Source organism: Abramis brama (genome assembly GCF_963993115.1).
Source record: "Abramis brama genome assembly, chromosome: 17".
NCBI lineage: Eukaryota > Metazoa > Chordata > Actinopteri > Cypriniformes > Leuciscidae > Abramis > Abramis brama.
In genome coordinates, this window is record NC_139979.1 from 13,385,513 (window position 1) to 13,411,589 (window position 26,077).

Genomic DNA, 26,077 nt, shown 5'->3' on the forward strand with positions numbered 1-26,077 from the left:
ATATGCTGATTTGGTGCCCAAGAAACATTTCTTAATATTATCAATGCTGAAAACAGTTGAGCTGCTTCATATTTTTGTAGAAACCGTGATGCATTTTTTCAGGATTCTTTGATTAACAGAAAGTTCTAGAGAACAGCATTTATTTGAAATAGAATTATCTTGTAACGATGTAAAAGTCCTGTCACTTTTGATCAAATTAATGGATCCTTGTATAAATTTTGGTCAAAAAAACAAAACAAATACCTTACAGCAAAAATATATTTATTTGCTTTTTTTATTGTCATGCAACAAAAAATAGAAAGACTTCCTTGGCACTTTATGCTGAAAAGTCCTGAAAATGTTTTAAGGAATGATTCTCAGTGTTATGGAGACAGTTTAATGTATATCCTACACTGGATTTAAACCGTGCCCTGGAAGGTCTGTTAGGTTAGAACAGAATGACGTATTGCACAAATGGGATCATTTCTTCCATATAATGGAATTCCAAAAAAAATGGAATGGAATATGGTTATGAAATATAGTTGCGTAAGGTCCATGTGAGAAGTTCCATTCCACACAGTGGTTGTGAAAATATTCAGATTCTTTTCCCCTTTGCCAACGTTGGTTGAGTAAGTTTGAAAAGGGGGCCTAACTGGTGTCTTTGAGTAGTCTGCCAGGATGAGCTTTCACTGTCCAGCCAAAAACAACACACAGTGAAAGCTCTGCAGAAGCCTGATTGGCTTCCTTGAGTTTCCCAGCTAAACCCTTGTGGAGCTTTGAAGATTTGAGTAAACATTTAAAAAATGATTATTATTATTTTTGTTGTCTCTATAATGAATGGACTCTCACATGCTGATTATAGTGCGAAGGTAATTTCTCAGTAATCTACTGCAAATCTTCTTGAGTGATAGTGTGGAAAATACATTTGGAGATCCAGAATGTGCCTCATGAATTGAAGTCTGTTCACTCTGTATAGGTTCCAGTGCTCTGCCGGGGAATTATGGGTTGCAAGACCAGGCAGCTGCTCTGGGTTGGGTTCAGAAAAACATTGCTCTGTTTGGAGGAGACCCCACTAAAGTCACAATAGGGGCAGAGAGAAACGGAGCCGACATTGCGAGCCTTCATCTCACCTCGCCATCAGCTTCATCACCCTTCCGCCGAGCTTTACTAATGGTAAGAACAGAAATCTGGGGTCCCATTGCCGGTTATATAACACCACTGTTTTGTGTAACAAGACTAATGCCTGAGGTTACATTTACAGTAAAATCTATCTACCCCAGTCCAAAAATAATGAATCATGGTTACACAAGCATCTTAAAGCACTAATTCGTAATCCTAAACTTGAATAATAAACATGTTTAAGAAAATATTCCAAATGTTTCTCTGACAAAAATTCAGTCCCTTTAGTATTCACAAACAACAGTGCCTTTAGATATCAGCTTTTGACCACCTCAAATGAATTAGCTGGGGATCTATCAATGCACCTCCTCATAGTTGTCCTCCACAGTGGCCAAATTGTCAAGCTGGTGGTTCGGCAGTGTGTAGACAGACCTCCACCTCTTCTTCTTCAAACTAAATTTCTTTCTCTCTGGCTTTTCCTGCTCTCCCAGCAAAGACAGGTAGGAAGAGACACTGTTCTGAACCCCATAGCTGACCGCCGAAGGGCTTGTACTCTGTGGGATGAGCTCGGAGCTGAGAGAAAGTGTATCATTATTAAAGATTTTGTCTGAAAAGGTTTACAGTATTTTAAATTCTTCCATGTTTATGTGAAAGTTCAAACACTGATCAGGTGAATCTCAGTTTTGAACTATCCCTTTAAGAAACAACATTTGAGCGGCTTTTACTGATTTTCTTACCTGTTCACTGCTCTCCAGTCAAAGGATAATTTACTCCTAGTCGATTTCATGCGCTCACTCAGGTGTGTTTCACAGACGGCCAAGCACGGGCCAGTAAGAACACAGCACAGGCCGTCTGCTATATCTAAACAAGAGCAAGAGGGGAAAATCTGCATCAAACAGATGTCCATCTTTTACACTAAAACAGCACAAATTACTATTTATTTATTTATTTTTTTAATGTATTACATGATTTACCAGAGTAGTGGTTGACCAGATCTTCCAGACACTGAAACGTGAGGCGTGGAGAGATGAAGTACCAGTTGTTTGGCATTCGAACTATCCGATAATGCTTAATAGTTCTGTGGCGCACAGATAAGCTGTACATACCTACAAAAATACAAGTAATATGATTGTAACATCAAACATATACACCAAAAACATTATTTAGTAGATAATTTGGATTAATCTATTTATAAAACTCTTTCTGTCAGACAGTTTCTTCCTGTTTAGTGGGCAGTTCTTGTGAAAAATAAGCTTCAATATGGACCAGACCTTATGCTGTCTGGCTGTGTGAGACTAGACTAGAGTTTAATGTTCGTTTTAAAGTTGTATTGTGACCTTTTGTGCTCTCTCTAATCATGAACGACCCCACTCGGTTCCCTGGGAGTCGAAGCAGTTCCTCAGCTTTTGGTCTGGTCACACTTTCAAACAGCCAGCTGAGACAATCGAGAATGTTTCCATTAGCACTTAAACAGTTAGCGTAGGCTAACTGACGATTAGCTTGTTTATTTTGCAATTCACAACCTACCCATGGTAGACTTTTGTGGCATGACAGTGCGGTATATAGTTCACTTCCTTTGTGCTGACTGAGTAGACCTTCCACCAATACCCTTCCCTGAAAGAAAGTGAGGTGGACAGTTATGCTTCTTGTGTCATTTCTCAGTTTATAATTATCAAAAAAACAAACAAAAAAAACAAGTGAAAAACAAGTTTTGTGTGTGATAAACAGCGGAAGGTAGTGTTAATGCTAACACTGGCTGCAGGGTTTTGTGGTCAGTTATGCATTCACACATTGAGCCCAACAACTGTCAAACATTACTGTAAATACAATTGAATACAAACACTCCTAAACCTAAAAGTTTAGACACAATTGTCTCTAGAAAATATTCCTAAACACTACTATTAAAAGGTTTGGTGTCAGTGATATATTAATACTTTTATTCTGCAAGGAAGCATTAAATTGATCGAAACTGACAATAAAGTCGCTCCAATTTAAATAAATTATTTTCTTTTAAACTTTCTAATCATTAAATAATCTGTTTGTACGAACTGTTTTCAACATTGATGATAAGAAATGGTTCTTGAGCACCAAATCAGCATATTAGAATGATTTTTAGAATAGCTGCTGAAAATTTAGCTTTGCCATCCCAGGTATAAATTACATAGAAAACAGCTATTTTAAATTGTTATAATATTTCATAATATTACTGTTTTTACTGTATTTTTAATCTAATAAATGCAGCCTTGGTCAGCATATGAGACTTCTTAAAAAAATAAAAAAAAATCTTACCAAACCCAAACTTTTGAATGGCTGTATATGTGCTTGCCTGTGTAATAGTAATCTTGTAAAATGTGTAAAAACATATATGTAGAAACATGAAATAATAATGCTTACTCAGACACTATTTTCAGCCAATCTCCCATTCGAAATATGGGCTCGCAGATGTCCGGAGGAGGGTAGTTATCCAGCACTACTGCAGTGTCATTCTCATGCACTGTAAAATAGAAAATACTACTTCTGTATCTTGGCAAAAAGGATTTTAATAATGTTTATGTATGCTACTTGATGTTTTCTTATATCAAGGAAGTAATTAGCTTATGAACTCCATTAGCTTTTAAGCTAACTTTTTAGCTTGATCATTTATTAAGTCAAGACTGACTGACTGACGAAACAAAAAAACAAACGTCTGATTTTATCACCATTTGGTCATGAGCATGTTACCAGATAATTCTGCACATCTGTGTCTAATCTTAGCAACTTTATATTTTTTTAGGTCATACACATCTGTTTTGAAACTTCATTTGTTTTTGAAAAGAGAAGTTCAGTTTAGTCTTTTGAATATTATTTCAGATCAAGGACAGACCACAGCTTATGCTGCACATTCTGCTCAGAAAGAGAACTGATATCTTTGTTTTAATACAGTTTGAGTCTCTTCATACACACAACATCTGCAAATGATCGAAACGATGTGGCATCTGCCTACAATAACTAGAAACATCACTTGAAACCACTCATACATTGTCACTCAAACAGTGCTCAGCATTTTCGTACCTCTCGTTGGTAAGGCTTCATTAGTATTAGTTTGTCTGAAATCCTCTGGGGTTCTTTGGCTTGCCTGAGCGCCTCCCATTGTCAATCTCCCACTAGTATTCCTACAGATTTATCACATCTGATCAGCCATCAGATGTCAGTCCAGACTGAGACAATCTCCTGTTCTGAGCAAAGAGATTCTGCTATTTTTCTGTTGTGCAACTTCCCACTGATAAGACTTTAAGGGCATGGCTCGAGTAAACGGGGAAACTGTTTCTCACCACACTTTCCACTTCACATTTAAGCAAAAATAGGAAGTGCTGAAATGAAATGCTTTATAATCACATGCAAATTCTTTCAAATATGTGCTACGCATGCAGCTTCGGGTAAACGTGTATAAATAGCTGTGGTATGCAAAGAAACTTCATCATGGTTTCATGATTTTCTGTTTTGAAAAGTTTTTTTATGATCTGAACCATAATGCATTAATATAGAATGTGCTTTGATGTGGCCTAATTCTTTCTCAGTTCTCAAACCGAGTAGTATAACAAAAATCGTATAATATTAACAAAAGTAGTATAATAATTCATCATGGTTGTTGACTTAAGATCCAGATACCTTTTTAGTGGTCTCATGCAATGCTAAACAATGCTGTTGTATGCTTGCAGGGTGGATCTGTGTTTTCGCCTGCTGTTGTAATGAGTACATCTAAAGCCCAGGCGCAAACTGCATCTCTGGCTAGAGAACTTGGCTGCTCGGCAGCTGATACTACACAGATACTGACTTGTTTGAGGAGCAAACCGGCTCAGAGCATTAATGCTGCCCAGACCAAGGTACAATGGGTCACCTTTGTGAAGAAAAAGCACAAAAAAGTCTAAAAGCGATCATTATCTTTGTTTAACATTCTCTTGGTGTGTTTGTGTGTAGTTGTTGGCTGTGAGTGGTCCCCTGCAGGCCTGGTCTCCAGTGGTTGATGGAACTGTGGTTCGGGAAAAACCTTCTGTGGTCCTGCGTTCCGGACGCTTCCACAGAGTTGAATTACTTCTGGGCTCGTCAGTTGAAGACGGCCTCATCAGCAGAGCCAAGAACATCAAGGTCAGGGGACACATATATCAGAATGAAAGCATTATTCAGAATATTCATTAGTAGGGTGTCAGATATAATAGAATACTGTGACATTTTCTTATTGACACTTTTCTGTTTCATTAATTTGAGAAGAATTTTGAGCAGCTTCAGGGAAGGGCTGACAGTAAGACAGCGTTTTACGCGGCCCTGTCTAACTCTCTGGGTGGAGATGATGCTAATGCTTTCGTGAAGGAGGCAGCGACCTGGTTCTACTCTTTGCAGCACTCCCCCACACCCTCAGGGTACAATGTGTTCTCTCGTGCTCTGGAAAACGCTACAAGGTAAGAGGTCAAAGGTCTTACAGAACAGAAGTATATTTTCTTGTCTTTATCAGAATGTTGCAGAGAAAGCATGTTCCAAAGTTACACTACCATTCAAAAATTTATGGTCAATTACCGGTAATACTTTTCAGTGAGGACACAATAAACGTATTTATCAAAAGTGACATTAAAAACATTTATAATATTACAAAAGATTTCCATTTCAAATAAATGCTGTTCTTTTGAACTTTCTACTCATCAAATAATTCTGAAATGTTTATATATATATACACACACATATACACACACATTGTATATGTGTGTATTACTATACAAAATTACAATGTTTTCAACTGTTATAATGTTGTTAAGAAATGTTTCTGGAGCAGCAAACCAACATATTAGAATGATTTCTGAAGGATCATGTGACACTGAAGACTGGAGTAATGATGCTGAAAATTCAGCTTTGCCATCACCGGTATAAATTACATTTTAAAATATATTAAACTAGAAAACAGTTATTCTAAATTGTAACTGTCTTCACTGACCAAATAAATGCAGCCTTTGTGAGCATAGTAGACTTCTTTCACAATCATTAAAATATCATACCAATAAAAAAGAGTTTTAATTGAATTCAAAAGCCCATGATCAGCTTTTTGTTTGTAAAGCTTTGAATGCTAGTTGCAAACTTTTTAGTTAGATGCCAAAGTGAACAATAGCAAATCTCAGTGTGTTCACAGCTGCCCTTCTAGTATCTTTGTTCAGATCCTTGAAAAACAAAAAAATGTTAAGTGGTCTGGAATGCAGAGGAATCCAGAGCCTTAGGTTAGGACTCTGCGCTTAACCTGTGGTTGTCTTACATTCACTGTGGGTGGGTAGGCTATAGTAGCAAAGAGGAAGGAAATGGTATATCTGGGTTTCGACTGAAAAATACTTGTTTAAAACAGTCCTAACAGAAGCTTTCACTCACTGATCTGAAAACAATTGCATTGCACTTAAAATGACATGGAGACATATACTGGATGGAGACAGCTAATTTTAGAACAGGAAGACTATGCATACAGTGAGGAAAATAAGTATTTGAACACCCTGCTATTTTGCAAGTTCTCCCACTTGGAAATCATGGAGGGGTCTGAAATTGTCATCGTAGGTGCATGTCCACTGTGAGAGACATAATAAAAAAAAAAAAAATCCAGAAATCACAATATATGATTTTTTAACTATTTATTTGTATGATACAGCTGCAAATAAGTATTTGAACACCTGTCTATCAGCTAGAATTCTGACCCTCAAAGACCTGTTAGTCTGCCTTTAAAATGTCCACCTCCACTCCATTTATTATTAGATGCACCTGTTTGAGGTCGTTAGCTGCATAAAGACACCTGTCCACCCCATACAATCAGTAAGAATCCAACTACTAACATGGCCAAGACCAAAGAGCTGTCCAAAGACACTAGAGACAAAATTGTACACCTCCACAAGGCTGGAAAGGGCTACAGGGAAATTGCCAAGCAGCTTGGTGAAAAAAGGTCCACTGTTGGAGCAATCATTAGAAAATGGAAGAAGCTAAACATGACTGTCAATCTCCCTCGGACTGGGGCTCCATGCAAGATCTCACCTCGTGGGGTCTCAATGATCCTAAGAAAGGTGAGAAATCAGCCCAGAACTACACGGGAGGGGCTGGTCAATGACCTGAAAAGAGCTGGGACCACCATTTCCAAGGTTACTGTTGGTAATACACTAAGACGTCATGGTTTGAAATCATGCATGGCACTGAAGGTTCCCCTGCTTGAACCAGCACATGTCAAGGCCCGTCTTAAGTATGCCAATGACCATTTGGATGATCCAGAGGAGTCATGGGAGAAAGTCATGTGGTCAGATGAGACCAAAATAGAACTTTTTGGTCATAATTCCACTAACATTGATTTTCTCAGGTGTTCAAATACTTATTTGCAGCTGTATCATACAAATAAATAGTTAAAAAATCATACATTGTGATTTCTGGATTTTTTTTTTTAGATTATGTCTCTCACAGTGGACATGCACCTACGATGACAATTTCAGACCCCTCCATGATTTCTTGAATGAGAACTTGCAAAATAGCAGGGTGTTCAAATACTTATTTTCCTCACTGTATACCGAAAAACAATACTGTAAAAATAGTCTATGGCACTTTTAATAATGTTTTACTGACAATTTGATGACTTTTAAAGTAATCAAGTGTAGCATTAGTTCTGGCAGGTCAAGTTAGTCAAGCTCGCATCAGCTGACTCTCAGCTGATCCAAGTCTACCTTTAGTAATATGGGCAGGGAATTCTTGCCAGAACAGAAGCATACCGCCAACCCAAACTGTATGCTAATTGTCAATCATCTTTGACGATAGTGGTCCTGACAGAAATATGTTTATCTACCTTAATATAGGTTATGGCAGAAATGACCCAGCTCTGAATGATACATGGCAGATACAGCCATCTTGAGCTCAGTTTCTGTCAAACATTATTATATTATTCTGAAGAGGAGAGAATTTACTCAAGTGTGTCTGGAAAATTCAGCAGACAATAGTCCATTTAACCAAAAGCTCTTTCTTTTTCTTTTGATTTATTGTTGTTTGTGATTACCACATATCTCCAAACACTGCATTGTTCACTGTTGGAATCATAGCCAAAATATTTTATGTTGAGTAAAATTAAATGTCTGCTAGAATGAAGTTAAAATATTAAAATAAAAAAAAGATTAGCTAATCTCTGAAGGGCAATTTCACATTTTTCTTTCCACTTCTATGTCCTGATTCCTGTTCTTTCTCTGAATTGTCAGTAGCTCAGAAGTTCAGAAAGAGGATAAGCTGGCTGCCCACATAATCACTAGTGTCAGATATAGTACAGACCAAACCTGACCAACACATGTGACACACCCCTCTGACCTGCAGCACATAAAGGCACCGCAGCATAGCAACACAAACAGGAAAGGACTTTTTACAACTTAAACAGAACTTATAGAACCTGATAAAACCAAGTCTATGTCCAGCTTCATTTCCTGTTGTTGCGATACTGCCCGATGTGTAAAAGTGGTAAAAAAGTGGCTCCTGTGTTGTTATGAAAATCCTAAGATGCAGATTTTGCTGCCTGTCCCTTGCTATGCATGCCATCCATATCATGGCCCTTTATTTCTACAGAGACCTCTTTATCATCTGTCCAGCTGTGGACATGGCTGAATTCTGGGCAGCAAACACACGGTCCAGTGTTCACATGTACCACCTACCTGAGGACACTGCCTACAACAGGTGCCTCTCATTCCACACACATAATATCATACTTACTTCACTGCACATGACTTGGTTCCATTCAAAATAACATCTATCAGATCCAAGAAGAATCTCTGTGTATTCTAAACAGGGTTTGTACAGATACTGTAAAATGGAAAAGGACTTTTCAAGCACTTCTTTTCTGGTTTTCAAGGACTACAATGAGATATCTCACTTATCAAACCATATCTTTATAATCTTTCAAATTCTAAAAAAGGTAAATAGATAAATAATTTTAACAAAATGGTACAAATAAAGTGCAGCACATGCAATGGCTGTGGTAACTTTAACCATTGAAAGGATACTATGACAAAGATATCGCTTTCCTTATTCAAACTGATTTTTTTCTCCCTGAATATATGATTGACCTGAAGAATGAAAGCTGTGTCATATACTTGAATAAATATTTGAGCAATATCACGCTTATAGCCATGTGAAATGGCTCTATATCAATATCAGACGGGTGAGAAAAGATAGTTTTATCAATAACATTGAACTCTATTTTCTAATATAGCTTTTTGTCTTCCAGTAATTCAAGTACCTTTTCAGAAATATGGCTGTTTTTAAGAGTTTTCCAAGACTTAAATTTCAAAAACTTTGTATTTCTTTGTATGATCCCTGTCTAAATTTCTTTGTATGATCCCTGTCTAAATATATTTTTGTCACAGTGTTGATCTGTCAGCTCCAATGGATGTGCAGTTCCTCTTTGGAGTTCCTCTTGCCTCAGAAAAACAAGACCTCTTCAGCTCAAAAGAGAGAATGCTTACTCTGCAAGTCATGAACTACATGACAAACTTCATAAAGTCTGGGTATTTATCAACCATTTTTATATATTTTTTAAAGTTGCGATGTAACAAAAGTACCGACAGATCTTTTCTTCAGATCTGAGTGAAACGAATTATCGAAAAAAAGGTTGTTGATTGGATGGAGGCAGATCTGATCAAATGAAACCTGCATGAATGAGTTGTTCACAAGAAGATCAATAGCATGCATTTAAAAAAAAGGGTGAATTTTCATATCATGCCGACTGTAATGATTTTGCACTGGTCTGTTCATCTCTCCTCTGCTCTTCACAGAAACCCCAACCTGCCTCTTGCAACATCTAGGACGTCCTTCAGTAAGCTCTTGCCCCCATGGCCTGAGTTCATGCCTCACCCGGGTGGACGTGGCTATAAAGAGCTGTCCTTTACGCTCAGTAACCGCAAGAACCTCCAGAGCCCTCAGTGTTCCTTCTGGTCTCAATATGTGCTGGCTCTGATCTCCTCTACTGGTTAGTACTGCTCTACACATCCATATAAACTCCTGGTGGTCTTTAAATGTAGAGATTGGAAGATTACAGTGTTTGACCAGTCATAAATGCTGATTTTGTGCACTTTTACCAGCCAAATTATCCTGTGGGACTTCAGTGGGAGATACTGGAGGAATTCAAACTCCAACCCAAGAGCCCAAGTCACTCCCAGATACCAGCTTCTTTCTGACTCCAAGCAAACCTAAATCTGAGAAAGATGCTTACAGTTAGTCTCACAATTTAGATTTACTTGTAATCGCTTGTTCCAGAACCAATTCAGGCTTAGCACTCTGTTATTTTGGTATTTCTGTTGATGTGTAAATCATAGTGAGTATGACTCAATGAACATTCATAGTAGAACTTAAGCAATAAACTGTATTGAAAACACTTATGGTTTATTCTTCAATGTTCAAATTTTACAACACAATACAATACAACTTTGTCAACCAAGGCTGAAATTTTTCTTTGACCACACCAGCATTATAAAACATAAATCATGCAACAGATGTATTATAAACGGCATACCACATATAGAGATATCATCATATTATTTTGATTAATAAATTCAGTCTGCAGTGGGTAATTGTTTTGTGTGTGTGTGTGTGTGTGTGTGAAAATGATATATAAATATAGAGCATTAGATTATCTTCATTAATAATTAATGAGGTGATTTAACATTAAAATGAAGACATCATTCAGTCACATGGAATAAGGACTGACCAAAGTGCCAGAAGAATATATGAGTAATCCTGACCGTTTCACTTTCTGCAAGTTTCCAGATGCTGCCACAGGCTCGTGTGCCACTGACTGAGGGCTATTCTGAGATACTAATTATCACTTTATTCCTGGAGATTATAAGAAGCCTTTCCTCTTTGTCTAGACTATTCTGCTCTGGCTGTCTGGACACTTTTGATTACGTTCAGTCCACCCATATGAATGAAGTCAAGGTTTAGGGCATTTTCTCAGAATGTGGTATATTTTCCACATGAACTATGAAACAAAGTTGCACGTTTAAGGGCTGAAATATTAAAGCTATGTTTTTTTAGTCTGTGGTCTAGGAGATTAGTTTAGAATTTGTACTGTTCTGTTTAGTGCATCAGTGGCAGGCTGCCCAGCAGTCGATTTTTAATTTGTAAATAGTGGAAACCTCAGCAGTAGTGCTCAATCTTTACCGCATGTGACTTTTAAAATGTAGCTATGCATTTTTCCCAGCAAACAATGCACTTAAATCAACATTTTTTTAATGAATTAGTTCCTTTTTTAATATTTCATGAAATATAACAGAAAAAAAGCCAAATTATTTCTGAAATCTAGTTTAGATTTTTTTTATTATTATTGTTGTTCAATACATTACAGTAGATTCAAGCACTGTAAAAAACAGTGTAATATAATGTTAATAGGATGGTCTACTTAAACTACCAAAATCACCATAAATCTTCCCCATAAATGACATGGTAATAATGGGATGATAACATATTATATATATATATTTTTTTTACTGTATTAACCAGTTTCTGAACTGAATATTTTTACAGTGCATGTTTTGTTAATCAATTTTAAGTACATTTTAAAATGAGTATTACCAATATCTGGTTTCTTACACCTACATTCTCACGTCCTGGCAGTGCAGGAGGAAATGTTTTTTCGGGGACACAGTTCTCTGTCCTGGTCCAACTGCTCTTATCTTGAATTCTTGCTGCTCGCTGGAGTTATTTCTCTCCAAATATCAAGCAGTTAGGGTAATATGAGTAATGAATTAACTATTGGTTATCATATAGATTATCATATCTTCCTCTCCTATTTACATAACTAACCCCTCTGCTTATAATAAGGAATATCCTGACTATAACACCATTATACTTACTGTAAATGTCCTTCATCAGATTCTTTGACAAGTCAAAAACAGATTACTCAAAACATCATTGTGCACACACTATGAATTTAAGTTGTTTGGTTCGTGTGTTCCCTATGGTATACATCTTCTGAAGAATAAGTGAGGTTTCAGAATGAATGGCTTGCTTACATTTCATGTCATGCCATAATTATTGCCAGCAAAGACATGATTACGATGTGAGAAATCTAAACATTTGTCTTCTATGTTAGTAATTTTATAATACGTTATAACTGTTGGAAAAGTTCACTTTCTAAATAATTTAGATGTTTTATTTTGATTCCAACCCCCACCTTGACGATTGAACTGGAGTGAACTGAAGGAAAACGTCCAGAAAACTCCCACTAAATCTGACAGACTGACGAAAAGTGAGACTCCAGTAACTCTGACCGACACATCTGCGCGTGTCACCGTGAATGCCACGAGGGAACGCTTGTGGATTGTAACTGTAGAAAACAACATTTCTTGTTTCAATGTATTTCTCTCAGGAATATAGTAATGTGGAGACTCCTGTTGTGGATTCTTTTGACAGCCAGTGTGCACCAGGTAAGTCTTATCATTCTGTTGATTTAACGCAGTATTTTAATATAAAAATGCAACTAAAGGCGTTTTTTAACAATTAAAGAAAACAAGAAGAATATAAACTGCCTTTTAGCTCAGTAAAGTAGTTCCTTGATCGCGCGAGACACCGTAGCTGGTTCTTGGAAAGCGCGATTTGCCTTTCAAATTCATTGCCTACATGCACATTCATTCCAACCCTCAAATAAAAACCTAAATTATTATTTTTTCCAAAACTGAAAATGACAGTTTGATTGGTCATCATGATGACAATAATGTTTTTAATTTTATTTCACCACATTTGTTGACGTCTTTGCAATAACACATGTGCTGTAATGTACAGAATATAATTTAACGCGCATGTGCAGCCTCGATATTTAGCAGCCTACAACATTTTGATTGAAAATGTGAAATTGCTTATGCAACAGTTAGGCTATATAAAAAGGTGTTGATGTATGGCAGCGGTTATTTGCACTTTGTACAAATAGCAAAAGATCTATAATTACACTAAGTGCAAGTAGCAATAGATTATACTATGCAAAAATACCAGTATTATCTTTGCAATAAGTGTAAATAGTAATTAGATGCTATTTATATTTATAAATAGCGGCAGATATTATGATTAGCTTCTCAGTGTTGTTGTACATTAAGTTTGCAATAATAACAGATAGTAAATTATTATTTTTATAAAAATAATTCAATAGATGCCGCCTTATTGGAGAGGCTGCTCACTGCAGAGCAAATGGGTGGAGCTTATGTCTAGCTCCTCCTCGTTAGACAAAATGTCATTTGTAATTGTAATGTAAAATGTAATTTGGCCCTAATGGGTGGAGCTAAAATATCCAACAACTCTATCCTTCCACCCCATTAGATGTCCAGAGAGTTGGAGCTGGGCGTCATTTGACTCTGCAGTGAGTACCACTTGCCTTATTGGGACAATAAGCCCTCCCACACCTATCCCTAACCCTAACTGATAAACACTTTATTATTAAACACATGACACGTTAGACACTTTATTTCCACTTTTCGAATTTTTTCAAAATTTTTATTGAAAATAAATGCCTTTCTGATCTGATATGAGATGGGAAAAGGGAGTAGAGCGAGTTTGGCAAAAGGCAGATTCGAACTCTATTTGCGTAAAATTTCTGCAACACGCCTTACCCTATTACAGCTGTTGACAAATCTGCATCTTCCTTAATTTTGTCCGGCCCAACCAGACGTCAGTGGGCGGAGTTAGTTTAAATGGCCAACAAGGCAGGCTATTTGCACTTAGTGGCCTGGTCTGGAACAGCGCGTAGCTACGTTTGTAGTGGTTTTTCAGAGATTTACTCTTCTCTTCTTCCCTTCTGTTCTAATCTGGGTTTCCATTTCATCCACTGTTGAGAGAAACACAGCCTGATTTACTGGAGCGAGATAACAAATGAGACTGAGAACCAAAACTGTTGCAGGCAGTGTTTGATTTACAAAAAGGAAAATTTATGTGACAATAATGTTGCATTTCTCTCTTTTTGGATCTCTGTTCAGATGAGCAATTTTTTATATAGATAAACAGTAGGCCTAATTCTGTTTAAAAGTGATTATGTGCTATTTTATTGTTCATATTAGAAACTAATCTAATGCATTCTCTGCAGTGAAGTTTTGGGAGCCTATTAAAATGGTCCAATTTCAATGTAATTTCAAAGCAAACTCTCTGTTGCCCCAAAGTGGCTAAAGGTGGCATATCTCCTCTCTTCTCTTCCACACAGGCCAGTTCCCACAACTCCACAGACTCTCCTCTTGTCACCACAGATTTGGACCCTTATAACCGAAATCGATACTGCAGTTGGCCCTGTAAGTGCCCCAAGAGTGCCCCTGTTTGCCCACATGGGGTTAGCCTGTTGACAGATGGATGTGACTGCTGCAAGGCCTGTGCCAAGCAGGTGGGGGAAACCTGTAATGAGAGAGATACCTGTGACTATCATAAAGGACTTTACTGTGACTACAGCGCTGACAAGCCGAGGTACGAAAAAGGAGTGTGTGCATGTAAGTGACCCCACATATTCTTTAACTGGCTTGACTTCATTTCATATGCATTAGATGAAATATACAACAAAATAGTTAGAACACAATTTCAAGAAATGTTTATTTTGTGTAAATGTGAAGAATTTAACTGATAATACATTTTAAAAGACGAAACATATAATGCATATAAGCCCCCCCCCCCCCCCCCTAATATTTATACATACAGTATATACACAACATATATTATCAGCATAATAATTTGACTGACAATGCATTTTAAAAGATGAAATGTTCATATAAATAATGTGTGTATATAAATCATTTATATAAAATATATTAAATAGTAAAATAAAATTAACATGACATAACACTTAGTGTTTGGTTTGTCCCTCCATTTAACTTAACTAGTCCAATATATATATATAGTTTTTATTTATTTATCATTATTTATTTATTTAATTTGGACACATGTGAAATCTTTCTGTTTTTGTCCAGGTTTTAATAAGATTTTAAATCCTAGGTTTTCAAAATGTTGTCTTTGACATCTGGACTGGACCCCACAATATTGGAAAATGATGTAAATATTAATATACTCAAATTAAACATATACTATTACAACAGTGTTTAGTACCAACAGATTAAATGCAATATCTACTTATTTTCTTATTTCGTGTCAAATTGGTACTCTGGCACAAAACCTTTTGGGTTCTTCAGTATTGTTTCTTGTCCTTCACCTAAAGGATTAGTTCACTTTAAAATTAAAATTACCCCATGATTTACTCACCCTCTCAAGCCATCCTAGGTGTATAAGACTTTCTTCTTTCAGACGAATACAATTGGAGTTATATTAATAAATGTTGTGGCTCTTCCAAGCTTTATAATGGCAGTGAATTGCACCAACAGACTGAAGCTCAAAAACGTGCATCCATCCATCATAAACAAACTTCACACGGCTCTGGGGGGTTAATAAAGGCCTTCTGAAGTGAAGTGATGCGTTTGTGTAAGAAAAATATTCATATTTAATACATTACAAAGTAAAATTCTAGTTTCCAGCCAAACAGCCATACGCAGTCCACTTGCCCCTAATGCGCAACTTACGAAACTAATGACATTGGAAGTAGCGTAGTGCGTCATGGCGTAGCGAAAATATCAGCAGTACGTTGCATTACTCGCATAAGTTGTGCTTTACACTTAAGTGGAATCTGTATGTTCGTTTGACTGGAAGCTAGTTATTTTACTTCAAGTTTTAAATATGAATATTTTTCTTACACAAACTCATCGCTTCGCTTCAGAAGGCCTTTATTAACCCCCCAGAGCCGTGTGAAGTTTGTTTATGATGGATGGATGCACGTTTTTGAGCTTCAATCTGTTGGTTGCAATCCACTGCCATTATAAAGCTTGGAAGAGCCAGGATTTTTTTTTTAATCTAACTCTGATTGTATTCGTCTGAAAGAAGAAAGTCAAATACACCTAGAATGGCTTTAGGGTGAGTAAAGCATGGGCTAATTTTCATTTGAAAGTGAACTAATCCTTTAAGGAAATAAATGATCCAGTCTCTTCTGTGTTTCAGATGTTATGGGAACAGGCTGTGAGTATAACGGTGTGATTTACCGTAATGGCCAAAGTTTCCAGCCCAATTGTAAGTACCGCTGTCTGTGTGTTAATGGGGCGATTGGATGTGTGTCTCTCTGCACCGAGTCCCTGCCACCCCGGGTCTGGTGTCAGTCGCCCAAGCGAGTGAAGATCACAGGCCAATGTTGTGAGAAATGGATCTGCGAAGAGTCCCGTAAACCACGCAAGACCAACCCCAGACATGCCCCTGAGGAGGGTGAGCAGTGCGTTATTTTGTTTTGCGTGGTGATAAATGTCCATAAGAATACTATAACATTTTTAGTTCTTCATCATTGACGAATCTCACACCTTTTCTTTATGTCTTTTTCAGAGTCCCTCACCACTAATGATATTTGGCATAAAAATTGCATTACCCAGACTACCCCATGGAGTCCCTGCTCAAAGACCTGTGGCCGGGGCACATCATTGCGCATTTCTAATGACAATGCTGGCTGTGTGATGGAGAAAGAGACCCGACTGTGTAACCTCCGACCTTGTGAGGTCGACATCACCAAGCACTTTAGAGTAAGAATTAAGTTTTTTAAATTATATTTAATTTGCTGACCCATCTCTACTTTTCCTCACTTATTTTAATGATAGAATATGAATAATCTAAGTTGCCCATCCCTGATCTAAATGATTTTTAGATCGATATTGATTGATTAATTGATTGAATGTCTGTCTGTCTGTCATATCTGTGACTCAGCCGGGTAAAAAGTGCCTGAACATTTACCGAGAGCCAGAGTTTCAGAACTTCACCATCTCAGGCTGCATCAGTAAGAAGGCGTATTGGCCCAAGTACTGTGGAGTCTGTACTGATGAGCGCTGCTGCATCCCCTACAAGTCTAAGACCATTGAAGTGGAGTTTGAGTGTCCAAATGGATCAGTTCTTACTTGGAAATACATGTGGATCAACGCGTGCTTTTGCAACCTCTCCTGCAGGAATCCAAACGATATCTTCGCAGATCTGGAGCAATACTATGAGTTCAATGAGATTGTTAACTAATTAACCGAGAGCCATATGCAATCTCTTTTTATGGCATCCTTGCACTCTCATTTGTAGTCTATGAAAAGCATCCATGCTCACAGTGTGACAGAAACAGGGATGTTTTTTGAAAGGAATCGTTCACTGTTGATGAGAAATCATATCGGATGGTTTATGAATGAAAATAAGCACAGTTACTCATATTGAGATGGATTGTGAGGGGAATGTTAGTTCAGACTGAGGGACATTATGGTACAAGATTTATGGATTTATGAGGGACAAAACATTTTAAATTTAAGATGTTCTGTTGATTTACTGCTATAAATCTGTGCAAAGTTAGAAAGAAAATCACTTTTTGTATTTTACGAAAAATGTTTAATAAAAAATATTGCCTTCAACGATAAAAGGAATTCTCCTTAAAGGAATACACATACTGTAGCAATCTGTTTTTGAAAATATATATTTGAGTTAAAATGGTGTTATTTTTTTTATTCTGAAATACATATTCTGAAATATACAAGATAAGTGACAGTGATTTTTTTGTTATTCAGACATTTATTTTGCCAAGTTGTTGCTGTTCATATTTAATTCTGGAAATATTCAGAAATGTATCTCTTTATTTAATAAAAAAGACATATGCTTTTCTTTATGCATTTGCTTGTATTTCTATTATCACTCGATAGAGTAATTTACATCATTTCTGTAATGATGCTGTTTAAAATTCATGACACAAATATATTGGATGTACTTAGATGTTATATAGCAGTGAGACTGACTAAATTTACTGTTATATTTTATTAATACAGTTGTTAAATACAAAGTTATTTTACCAACATTCAAAGATTTTACAGTAGCCACCAACCACCTGAAATGATTCAGAAATTATATAAAATATTTTGTAGACTACCTGTGGTCATTCTCTCTATACTAACCAATACTGTCGAGTATATTTGACATTACTCTTATCAATTACAAGTATAGAATTTATATGTAATAAGAAATTATAATGTACAAAAAAAAATCCCCCAAACATTCAGCCTTACCAGAAAACCATCCAACACAAACATGCACACACTTTGTGTACAGCTGTACTGTACACATCACATAGAACCTTATAAAATATCATATCATTATAAAATATTACAAATAGCACATTACAAGTAATAAAATGGTAATTTACAAATGTTTTAGATATTTAAAAACAGTGCCTGCAGGTCAATTAAGTACGTGCAGTATTTGTTTGCAGTGAGGGCTATCTCTATTCTAATATTCCTTGTGATAAACACTATGATATATGAAACATTATCGAATCACAGGAGCATCAGCTTTCAGGTTCAAATTCTGTCATTTTAGGTCCAATTTTAAACCGCTTGCTGAGTTCTATTCAGATTTGCACGGTGGTGTAATTTCACGAGGCGTTCAGCAGGACTGCTCGACGGAAAGTGTGGGACATGAGGAACTGTGCTCGATGTTTGTGGCGCTCTCCATGGAGACGTCAGTGTGGGAACGTCCACGCTGCTCATCCGTCGTGTTTGTACCGCTGCGGTTGCGGTTGAGGGATGAGTTACTGGCCGTACGAGATCGAGCCAGACGGGTCATACTGACAGAGGGCACTGTGGGGAAGAAAGTGGTAAAGGACAGTGAGAGAACACGAGTTTCTTACATATAAAATGTCATATGAATATTATTTTTTTATACGTAGCCTATATTTGATAATAGTTCAGTATTGTTGTTAAAATAACGTGTGCTTACTGTAGCCAATCCCCTGGATAAAATATTTGAAAGCTTCTATTAGTTTTTCAGGCTGCAAGAGAACATAAACAAGTAGTGTAAATTCGCTTATAACCACTGTAATATCAAATATCTAGATTAAGAATGCAGATTTGAATGCGTGTGTCAATATCAAAAATGCAAATGAGATAGCCTATATATATATATATATATATATGTGTGTGTGTGTGTGTGTGTGTGTGTATACAGTGCAATGCATAAGTGAATACACCCATGCTAAAGTTGACTAAAAAGAGGAATAAAAAATCATATTTTGGAAATTGAACTTAATGCCTTAATTTAAAAAATTAGGAAAAATCCAACCTTTAAGGACACCAATTTTCTTTGTGAATGAATAATGTATCGTAAATAAATAAATGTTCTTCCTTAAAATACATGGTGCATAAGTGAGTACACCCCTATGTTAAATTCCCATAGAGGCAGGCAGATTTTTATTTTTAAGTATTTTTTTAAAAAAAAATTTAGGATACTATGCATCCTGATAAAGTTCCCTTGGCCTTTGGAATTAAAATAGCCCCACATCATCACATAGCCTTCACCATACCTAGAGATTGGCATGATTTTATTTCAGTTAGCCTAAAAGCTAGTTTGATTTGCATTGAGAGATGATCTTATGGAAAGTACCCCATGCCAATCTCTAGGTATGGTGAAGGCTATGTGATGATGTGGGGCTATTTTAATTCCAAAGGCCAAGGGAACTTTATCAGGATGCATAGTATCCTAAAAAAAAAAAAAAAAAAAACTTAAAAAAAAAAATCTGCCTGCCTCTATGGGAATTTAACATAGGGGTGTACTCACTTATGCACCATGTATTTTAAGGAAGAACATTTATTTATTTACGATACATTATTCATTCACAAAGAAAATTGGTGTCCTTAAAGGTTGGATTTTTCCTAATTTTTTTAATTAAGGCATTAAGTTCAATTTCCAAAATATGATTTTTTATTCCTCTTTTTAGTCAACTTTAGCATGGGTGTATTCACTTATGCATTGCACTGTATATATGTGTGTATATATATATATATATATATATATATATATATATATATATATATAGCCTATATTAGTATTTATATTCATGATAGGCTATACCTGATCAATCTGAGGCAGGCCGCCACAGTCAGCCATCTAGAAAAAAAGTCAAAAATGACACTTCAACCATTAAAAACTAAGGATGCGCAAAATATCTGTACTATATAAGTCAAATTATTATATCCATACAGCTATTTATCAAAGATATTCTCGGGTTTGAGTGATTGCAATAGAAATGGTAAGTTCACTGACCTTGAGAAAGGTGGTTGTTGTTGGATTCATTCTGGAGTTGCTGTCAACCTGTGAGGTCAAATATTTAGATAACCATTATATAATGTTTTGTCTCCAATTTATTTGCAGTATAGAGTCAATAATGGGGAAATTGTTGCAACCAATCGACCATAAAGAATTAACTTTTCTCACCACAGCATCCACAGCTGGAGAATTATCACCCACTATCAGCAAAACTGGACACCTGTAATAAAGACAAGCCAAAACACAACTGTGAGGTCTAATGCACTACTCAAAATCAGAATGTTTACTGTAGTCAGGTGGGACTTACTGGAGTGTTTGTACATTAACGTTTCCTCCTTGTACCGGTCTCTCGATCTCCAGATCCCGTCGGCTGAGAAAAGAAGGAAATATGATTTCAGAGGCTTTCAGTAACTTATTGGTGAATTTCAACTTTTTTCTCTGCTGTATTGCAATAAATAGATGCTGTAAAGTTTATTAAAACAGTCGAACCCAGGAACTGAGTGATACCTTTTGTAGGACTTGACAAACTGATGCAGGTTGGACTGGTTTACATTGTTTGTAATGAGATGACGGAAGGTTGAGATCAGTTCATGATTATGCATCTCCTCCTACATCAAAACAATCAATACATTGAGAATTAATTTGCATGTATTTATATTCATTATAAGTTAATCTTTTTATTATATAGTCAAATTAGTATTTTTTTATAGTATATATTCAACAGTTCTCACCTTTCCAAACAGGTGTGATATCACAGTATCAGGGAGAGCGTGAGTCCAGCTTGTAATCTGTTGAAAATGTCACACTTTAGTGAGGATTTGTGCATTGTGACAAATATATGAGCTCCTTCAAATTAGTTTAATAATCCAATCATTTCAAATCTCATAAGAATGCAAATCTAGCAGTAAGAAACCAGCTTTTGTACCTTTTGTGCTGCCCAGTCCATAAAACCCTCTGCCTGAGCGCTCATATTAATCAGAACAAGACCTTCAACCATGTCTGGGTGTTTTAGCTTTAAGAGATACATGGAAAAAACAAACAAACAAAAAACAATAATTATGAAAAATTAAAACTGAATATTCACCTCTGGAATGTGGTTAGCACAACAAGCAAGCATGTGATAATAATGAGCAGGATTACACTGCAAGTATCAACATTGCTTTGTAGCAAGAGTTGCAGAACTGTAATCCGTGATATTCAAGGCCATTCAAAATGCAACTGAGAGGAAAAGTGTATAAAACTCACTGCAAAGCGGGCAAGGATGTTGGCTCCAGCACCGACCGCCATTCCAATCACACTCGTCAGACTATAAGGGAAAAAGAGCAAGCATTCAAGCTGGTCTGGATCAAGAGTGCTCATAAGAGCCTCAATAATAAGAGTTACACATCTAAGATGGGTTTTATACCAGCATTGAAGACTTACCCAAAGTGCTCAAGGACCATAGGGACGGTCTCTGAGAGCTGATCCATCGAAGGGTAGGTATACCTACAACAACAGACAGTGGTTTATTTGTTAGCCTTACACATGTGGAACAATATGGAGGTCAAATACTATGACGGCCCAGTTAAACAGCACAACAGGTTATTTAGGACTGGTTGATGGCCTTCCAGGCATTAGCGAGGTCATAATCTGTCTGGATGCTGTTTTGGATGGTTGGATGGGCAATGGATGTCAGTTACGTTGCTGTAGCAGATGGCAGATCATAAATGTTCTTTACTCCCCTTAGACCCTATAAGTGACATGCTGACCTACATGCTGCCAGTCTGGTGCCTTAGGTTGCAGATTAAAGTGGTCTGCGTTATATTTCCTAAAACAGACCCGCTCCAAATAAGCAGATTTGAAATGGATTTCCTGTCTTAGAAGCTGGGGAAGTTAAACCAAAGCTGTTTTTTTTGTCTTTGTTTGACAGTGAGAGAGGGCAACCATTCATTTGTTTAAGATTTTAGTTAATTGTATCCCTTCGGATGCTCTGATAGACCTGAAACCATAATCAGGTGGTATAATGAACTCTTACTTACTCTGTGGAGAGTGTGCTGGCACCCTCCTGCTGTCCCGGGGCGTCAACATGGCACACAGCAAAGTGTTGCATGATCTCATGCATGTCTTTTTGATTAAAGAGTGACTCAAAACAGCTCTTATCTGCACAACAAAGAACACAACTGTGGTACTAAGCCTTTTATATTCATACACATTTTTTTCAGTCCATTAAGACAGAATACAGATCAGATGTTATACAGTTTTAAGAGCACTGGAACTTGCATTGATACTGTTGCTTTAAACACACACACACACACACACACACACACACACTGAGCACATTTCTCTTGCAGAAAAGTCGTACAGCTTCTGCATAAGGGAGCGAGAAGGTTTAGAGGAGATTCTTACGGTTCAGTCCAATGTCATGGAATGTCAGGATGGTAGGCCGGTTGCCCCTCGGGACACCCTTCATGGTGCAGTGCACCCTACCAAATGAAGTCTCCACATCATCCTCCTGCAAGAGCAAAGTTATGGTCAGGTTTGTTTCATATCAAAAACTGATCAAATCAGATGAAAAACAAAAGTTTAGTGAGTTTTTATTTTATGGAGAGAAAATTATGATACTCATTAATCTCATTCATTCTCAATCGCTGCAGTCATGCCAGAATATATGGTTCAATATTTTTCAATTCAAGTTTTGACTGACAACATTTCCCTCAGTTCATCAGACAATTTCTTTTTTATATTGCACACCAAAAATCCACCCTATAGTCTTAAATAGCATGTTATTTCCCGGATATAGCAAAGCTGCTGGACAGTAAACAACACAAATGCCATCAACACATATATCAAATGTATATCAATATCATATATCATATGACAAATATCACCATCAAAACCCCCTTAAAAGCTCAAATAAAACATGCAACATTTGTATCCACTGTTCTAACACAGTAGGCTGTACACCAATAGCAGAAGATCAATAAAATCATATCAGAACTCACAGTGATGTCAATTTCAAAGACGCTGTCCTCAGAGTCCTCCAGTACCATGGTTACAGTTGTGGAAGGTGTATTTGAATAGAGTAGATCCTGTTTTGTTGCTGCCTCAAGCTCTGAGTTGCACAGAATGCACTGAGCTCTGGGTTTATATATCCTTGTTTACAGTGTGGCGTAAACATCACACTCCCAGCATGCCTTTAGTGGCCAGAAGGAGCCTAATTCTTATGGAAAGCTCCACAAATTGGATCAGTAAGTTAAGCAGGACACTGTATCACTGAACACGTCCCACCTCTTTGGTGTTCCCAAGGTACGTAAACATTTGAATGAGACACATGCACAGTTGATGGACCCCATTAACTTCCATATTGGAGAAAAAAAATATTATGGAATATTACTTTTGTGTTCAGCAATTCATACAGGTTTGGAACAACCTGAATGTGAGTAAATGATGACAGATTTTTATTTTATTTTTGGGTTAACTATCCCTTTAAACTGTTTTGAACTTGAACTGCACAAAACACCCAAAAATGGATATGGAATTTTCATTTTTGGGTGGATAGTTCACCCAAAAATGAAAATTCTGTCCAAAAAGCTAAGACAATCTATTTAAAATGCCATTGCAAATAAAAGAAAGACAGTCAGAGCTCATGCATGTAGCACTGTCTTGCACTTAAATAACCTTGATCTCAGTAATTGATCTAAAGTACTCTGTTTACAGGCCATCATAACAGCGCTAAGCTCATTTAGCATAATGACAACGTGCAACATGTTTGTGCAGGCGTGAGGCGGTTCGGGGCAGATGGCATTTCTGTGGTCCAGACGTCATTGCTCCTGAGAGCCCCTATACGAGTGTCCCTGTCAAGCACACGACAGTGGCCTGCAAGCAGTACTGAAATGATCTGGGATCAGTGACAAAGCAAGCTGTTTCTTCAGTCCTCATTGTGCCACTTTTACAGAACTGATGGCTACTGTTAATGATTCAGCAAATCTATATGTATGCAGCACAACTGTTTTCAACACTGATAATAAGAAATGTTTCTTGAGCACTAAATCAGCATATTAGAATGATTTCTGAATGATCATGTGACACTGAAGACTGGAGTAATGATGCTGAAAATTCAATAATATTCAACAAAGTTACAGTTTTCAGTCTATTCTCTCTTTTTTGATGAAATAAATGCAGCCTTGTTGAGAATAAAAGACTTCTTTCAAGAACATTTTAATATAATCATTTTAAAATAAAGGTATAGGCTAATTTGTTAACTGTTATATGCCAATCATTTAAAGAATGTGATGCAGCCTAATATGATATTTGCTGGAGTGATCTGGAGTGCTGCTATAGAGAAAGGCAATGCATGTATATTAGTAAAGGGTTAAGAGGAGCCATATGTGATCCTGATCAGTGAAGGGACAGTGTCGGCCCATCTGCCATGAGACAGCTGTTTCATGCTTTGTCTGTACAGCTTGTGATTGTTACACGGGCACACCTGATTTTACATTGAAAATGTATTGAAAATATAGAACAAATTTTTTTTATTTGGAATTTCACACAAAAAAATTAGTTGAAATTGCACTTAAAAAAAGTTATTTATGAAACAACAAAACTTTCAAACAAACAAACAATACTTTTTTTTTTAAACAAAACTTGATCTGTTTGGTGTGCCCATCATCATCATCCATATTGCATGATGCAGAATGATTCTGGGTCTCCTGCATTTTCTTCAACAATCACTAAATCAACAATTACAGACTGCATTTAATGAACAGTTGTTTTATACTGATATGTAATTGTTTGCCGATGCTCTCTCAAATACAAAGTTCGGTCATTGAAATCTAGATGGCACAGGCTGATAGGTCCTTAACTCGATCTGCTTGCAATCATATCGTTCTCTATAGGACACAGCTGATTGTTTCCTGCTGTACATCAGTGCACACTGAGCTCGCAGATTATTCCGCCAAGACCAAAAATATCAACACTGTCAAATCCATCACAATGTCAAACAGTCCGAGAGTTGTCATGACAGAGCTCTCATTAATTGCATTCAGCATACTGGAGGAGAGCCAGTGTAAATTTTTTTTTTTTTTAGTTTTATTCAAAACATGCTTAGACTACTAATATAGTTTAACTCAAACAATAGTAGCTATACTAGGCTATTCCCTATTAGCCTACTGACTAAGTAACAACTGACGTGGCCTATCCATCTGTTGCTTGACATATGTGAGCCTCATCTTTTATTAGGCAATGACCTGCATAAATTCTAAACCAGACAGAGTACTTAACCTATAAGGGGCGATGTACAAATAAATCTAATGACTTCATTACAGATAGCCTATGTAATGATGATGAATACCACAATAGGAAAGTACTTTTATTAAATAAATACCTTTTTATATTATTATGCAGGATACCAGAGTAGCTTCTTTTTTTTAAGTTAAAAAAAATAAAATATATATATATATATATATATATATATATAATCTCATTATATACGGGAATATATGTCGATGACATGGTTACAGTGAGTTAAATTTTACAAGAAATGTGTTCAATAAATTAAATGAATCCCACATTTCATGACCTACTGACACATTTCCATGATGTTGTAGCCTACGCTAGATGGCGCAATATCAGCAGTATTTAATTATTAAGCGATTCGTTCGGAATTAGATTAGACTAGAGCCAGTGTGTTGTGAATGTGAATATGCTTTATTGGTATATTTGAACACATTTCAATCCATATAATAATTGTAACCAAACGAAAATCTGAAATATGAATTTCTATTAATCTTCTCTTCACATTATCAGTTTAACTCACAAAAATATGTATTTTATTGTTTGGAATTAATCGTGTGTTTGTATTAGTACAAATACT

General features: G+C 36.6%; 4 protein-coding genes across 5 annotated transcripts in view; 2 read left to right on the top strand and 2 right to left on the bottom strand.

Moving 5' to 3' along the window:
• tg (thyroglobulin) overlaps nucleotides 1-10,680 on the top strand; it is a gene marked incomplete at its 5' end in the record, with an annotated part of 37,775 nt that extends 27,095 nt beyond the window's left edge. Inside the window, 8 exons of the mRNA XM_084088274.1 lie at nucleotides 956-1,152; nucleotides 4,797-4,961; nucleotides 5,056-5,223; nucleotides 5,347-5,534; nucleotides 8,686-8,793; nucleotides 9,483-9,623; nucleotides 9,891-10,084; nucleotides 10,197-10,680. Coding sequence (XP_083944400.1) covers nucleotides 956-1,152; nucleotides 4,797-4,961; nucleotides 5,056-5,223; nucleotides 5,347-5,534; nucleotides 8,686-8,793; nucleotides 9,483-9,623; nucleotides 9,891-10,084; nucleotides 10,197-10,333 — 1,298 coding nt within the window. The 3' untranslated portion in view covers nucleotides 10,334-10,680. The remainder of the gene's footprint in view (nucleotides 1-955; nucleotides 1,153-4,796; nucleotides 4,962-5,055; nucleotides 5,224-5,346; nucleotides 5,535-8,685; nucleotides 8,794-9,482; nucleotides 9,624-9,890; nucleotides 10,085-10,196) is intronic.
• sla1b (Src like adaptor 1b) lies at nucleotides 245-4,435 on the bottom strand. Its single transcript, XM_084088275.1, has 7 exons — nucleotides 4,150-4,435; nucleotides 3,493-3,592; nucleotides 2,626-2,712; nucleotides 2,436-2,533; nucleotides 2,073-2,204; nucleotides 1,836-1,959; nucleotides 245-1,671 (listed from the first exon to the last, which is right to left on the bottom strand). The coding sequence occupies exons 1-7, from the start codon at nucleotides 4,226-4,228 to the stop codon at nucleotides 1,455-1,457; spliced, it is 837 nt and encodes a 278-aa protein (XP_083944401.1). The 5' UTR covers nucleotides 4,229-4,435; the 3' UTR covers nucleotides 245-1,454.
• A 1,645-nt stretch (nucleotides 10,681-12,325) lies between the features above and the next one.
• On the top strand, nucleotides 12,326-17,797 carry ccn4b (cellular communication network factor 4b). 2 transcript variants are annotated; one of them, XM_084088277.1, is made up of 5 exons: nucleotides 12,326-12,539; nucleotides 14,297-14,573; nucleotides 16,123-16,380; nucleotides 16,495-16,688; nucleotides 16,870-17,797. In XM_084088277.1, the coding sequence occupies exons 1-5, from the start codon at nucleotides 12,492-12,494 to the stop codon at nucleotides 17,167-17,169; spliced, it is 1,077 nt and encodes a 358-aa protein (XP_083944403.1). In that variant the 5' UTR covers nucleotides 12,326-12,491; the 3' UTR covers nucleotides 17,170-17,797. The 2 variants fall into 2 exon arrangements, with proteins under 2 accessions (XP_083944403.1, XP_083944404.1); XM_084088278.1 differs by having other exon boundaries at nucleotides 14,297-14,550.
• Nucleotides 17,798-17,928: 131 nt separating this feature from the next.
• ndrg1b (N-myc downstream regulated 1b) lies at nucleotides 17,929-23,365 on the bottom strand. Its single transcript, XM_084088276.1, has 14 exons — nucleotides 23,208-23,365; nucleotides 22,612-22,717; nucleotides 22,245-22,365; nucleotides 21,649-21,711; nucleotides 21,472-21,532; nucleotides 21,152-21,238; nucleotides 20,958-21,014; nucleotides 20,734-20,834; nucleotides 20,534-20,596; nucleotides 20,395-20,446; nucleotides 20,224-20,271; nucleotides 20,032-20,067; nucleotides 18,901-18,952; nucleotides 17,929-18,761 (listed from the first exon to the last, which is right to left on the bottom strand). Exons 1-14 carry the CDS (start codon nucleotides 23,253-23,255, stop codon nucleotides 18,568-18,570), a joined length of 1,089 nt encoding a protein of 362 aa, XP_083944402.1. The 5' UTR covers nucleotides 23,256-23,365; the 3' UTR covers nucleotides 17,929-18,567.
• Nucleotides 23,366-26,077: the final 2,712 nt, after the last annotated feature.

Excerpts from the sequence above, each read along its gene's own strand:
- sla1b (XM_084088275.1), bottom strand. The coding sequence starts at position 4,228 with ATGGGAGGCGCTCAGGCAAGCCAAAGAACCCCAGAGGATTTCAGACAA. Across the intron at positions 3,593-4,149 it reads TGAAGCCTTACCAACGAGAG|TGCATGAGAATGACACTGCA; the intron begins GTACGAAAATGC and ends TCTATTTTACAG. Across the intron at positions 1,672-1,835 it reads GACTGGAGAGCAGTGAACAG|CTCCGAGCTCATCCCACAGA; the intron begins GTAAGAAAATCA and ends ACTTTCTCTCAG.
- ndrg1b (XM_084088276.1), bottom strand. The coding sequence starts at position 23,255 with ATGGTACTGGAGGACTCTGAGGACAGCGTCTTTGAAATTGACATCACT. Across the intron at positions 20,068-20,223 it reads CAACAACCACCTTTCTCAAG|ATGGCTGACTGTGGCGGCCT; the intron begins GTCAGTGAACTT and ends CTTTTTTTCTAG. Across the intron at positions 18,762-18,900 it reads TATCCAGGGGATTGGCTACA|TGCCCTCTGTCAGTATGACC; the intron begins GTAAGCACACGT and ends TCTTCCCCACAG.
- ccn4b (XM_084088277.1), top strand. The coding sequence starts at position 12,492 with ATGTGGAGACTCCTGTTGTGGATTCTTTTGACAGCCAGTGTGCACCAG. Across the intron at positions 14,574-16,122 it reads CGAAAAAGGAGTGTGTGCAT|ATGTTATGGGAACAGGCTGT; the intron begins GTAAGTGACCCC and ends TCTGTGTTTCAG. Across the intron at positions 16,381-16,494 it reads CAGACATGCCCCTGAGGAGG|AGTCCCTCACCACTAATGAT; the intron begins GTGAGCAGTGCG and ends TGTCTTTTTCAG.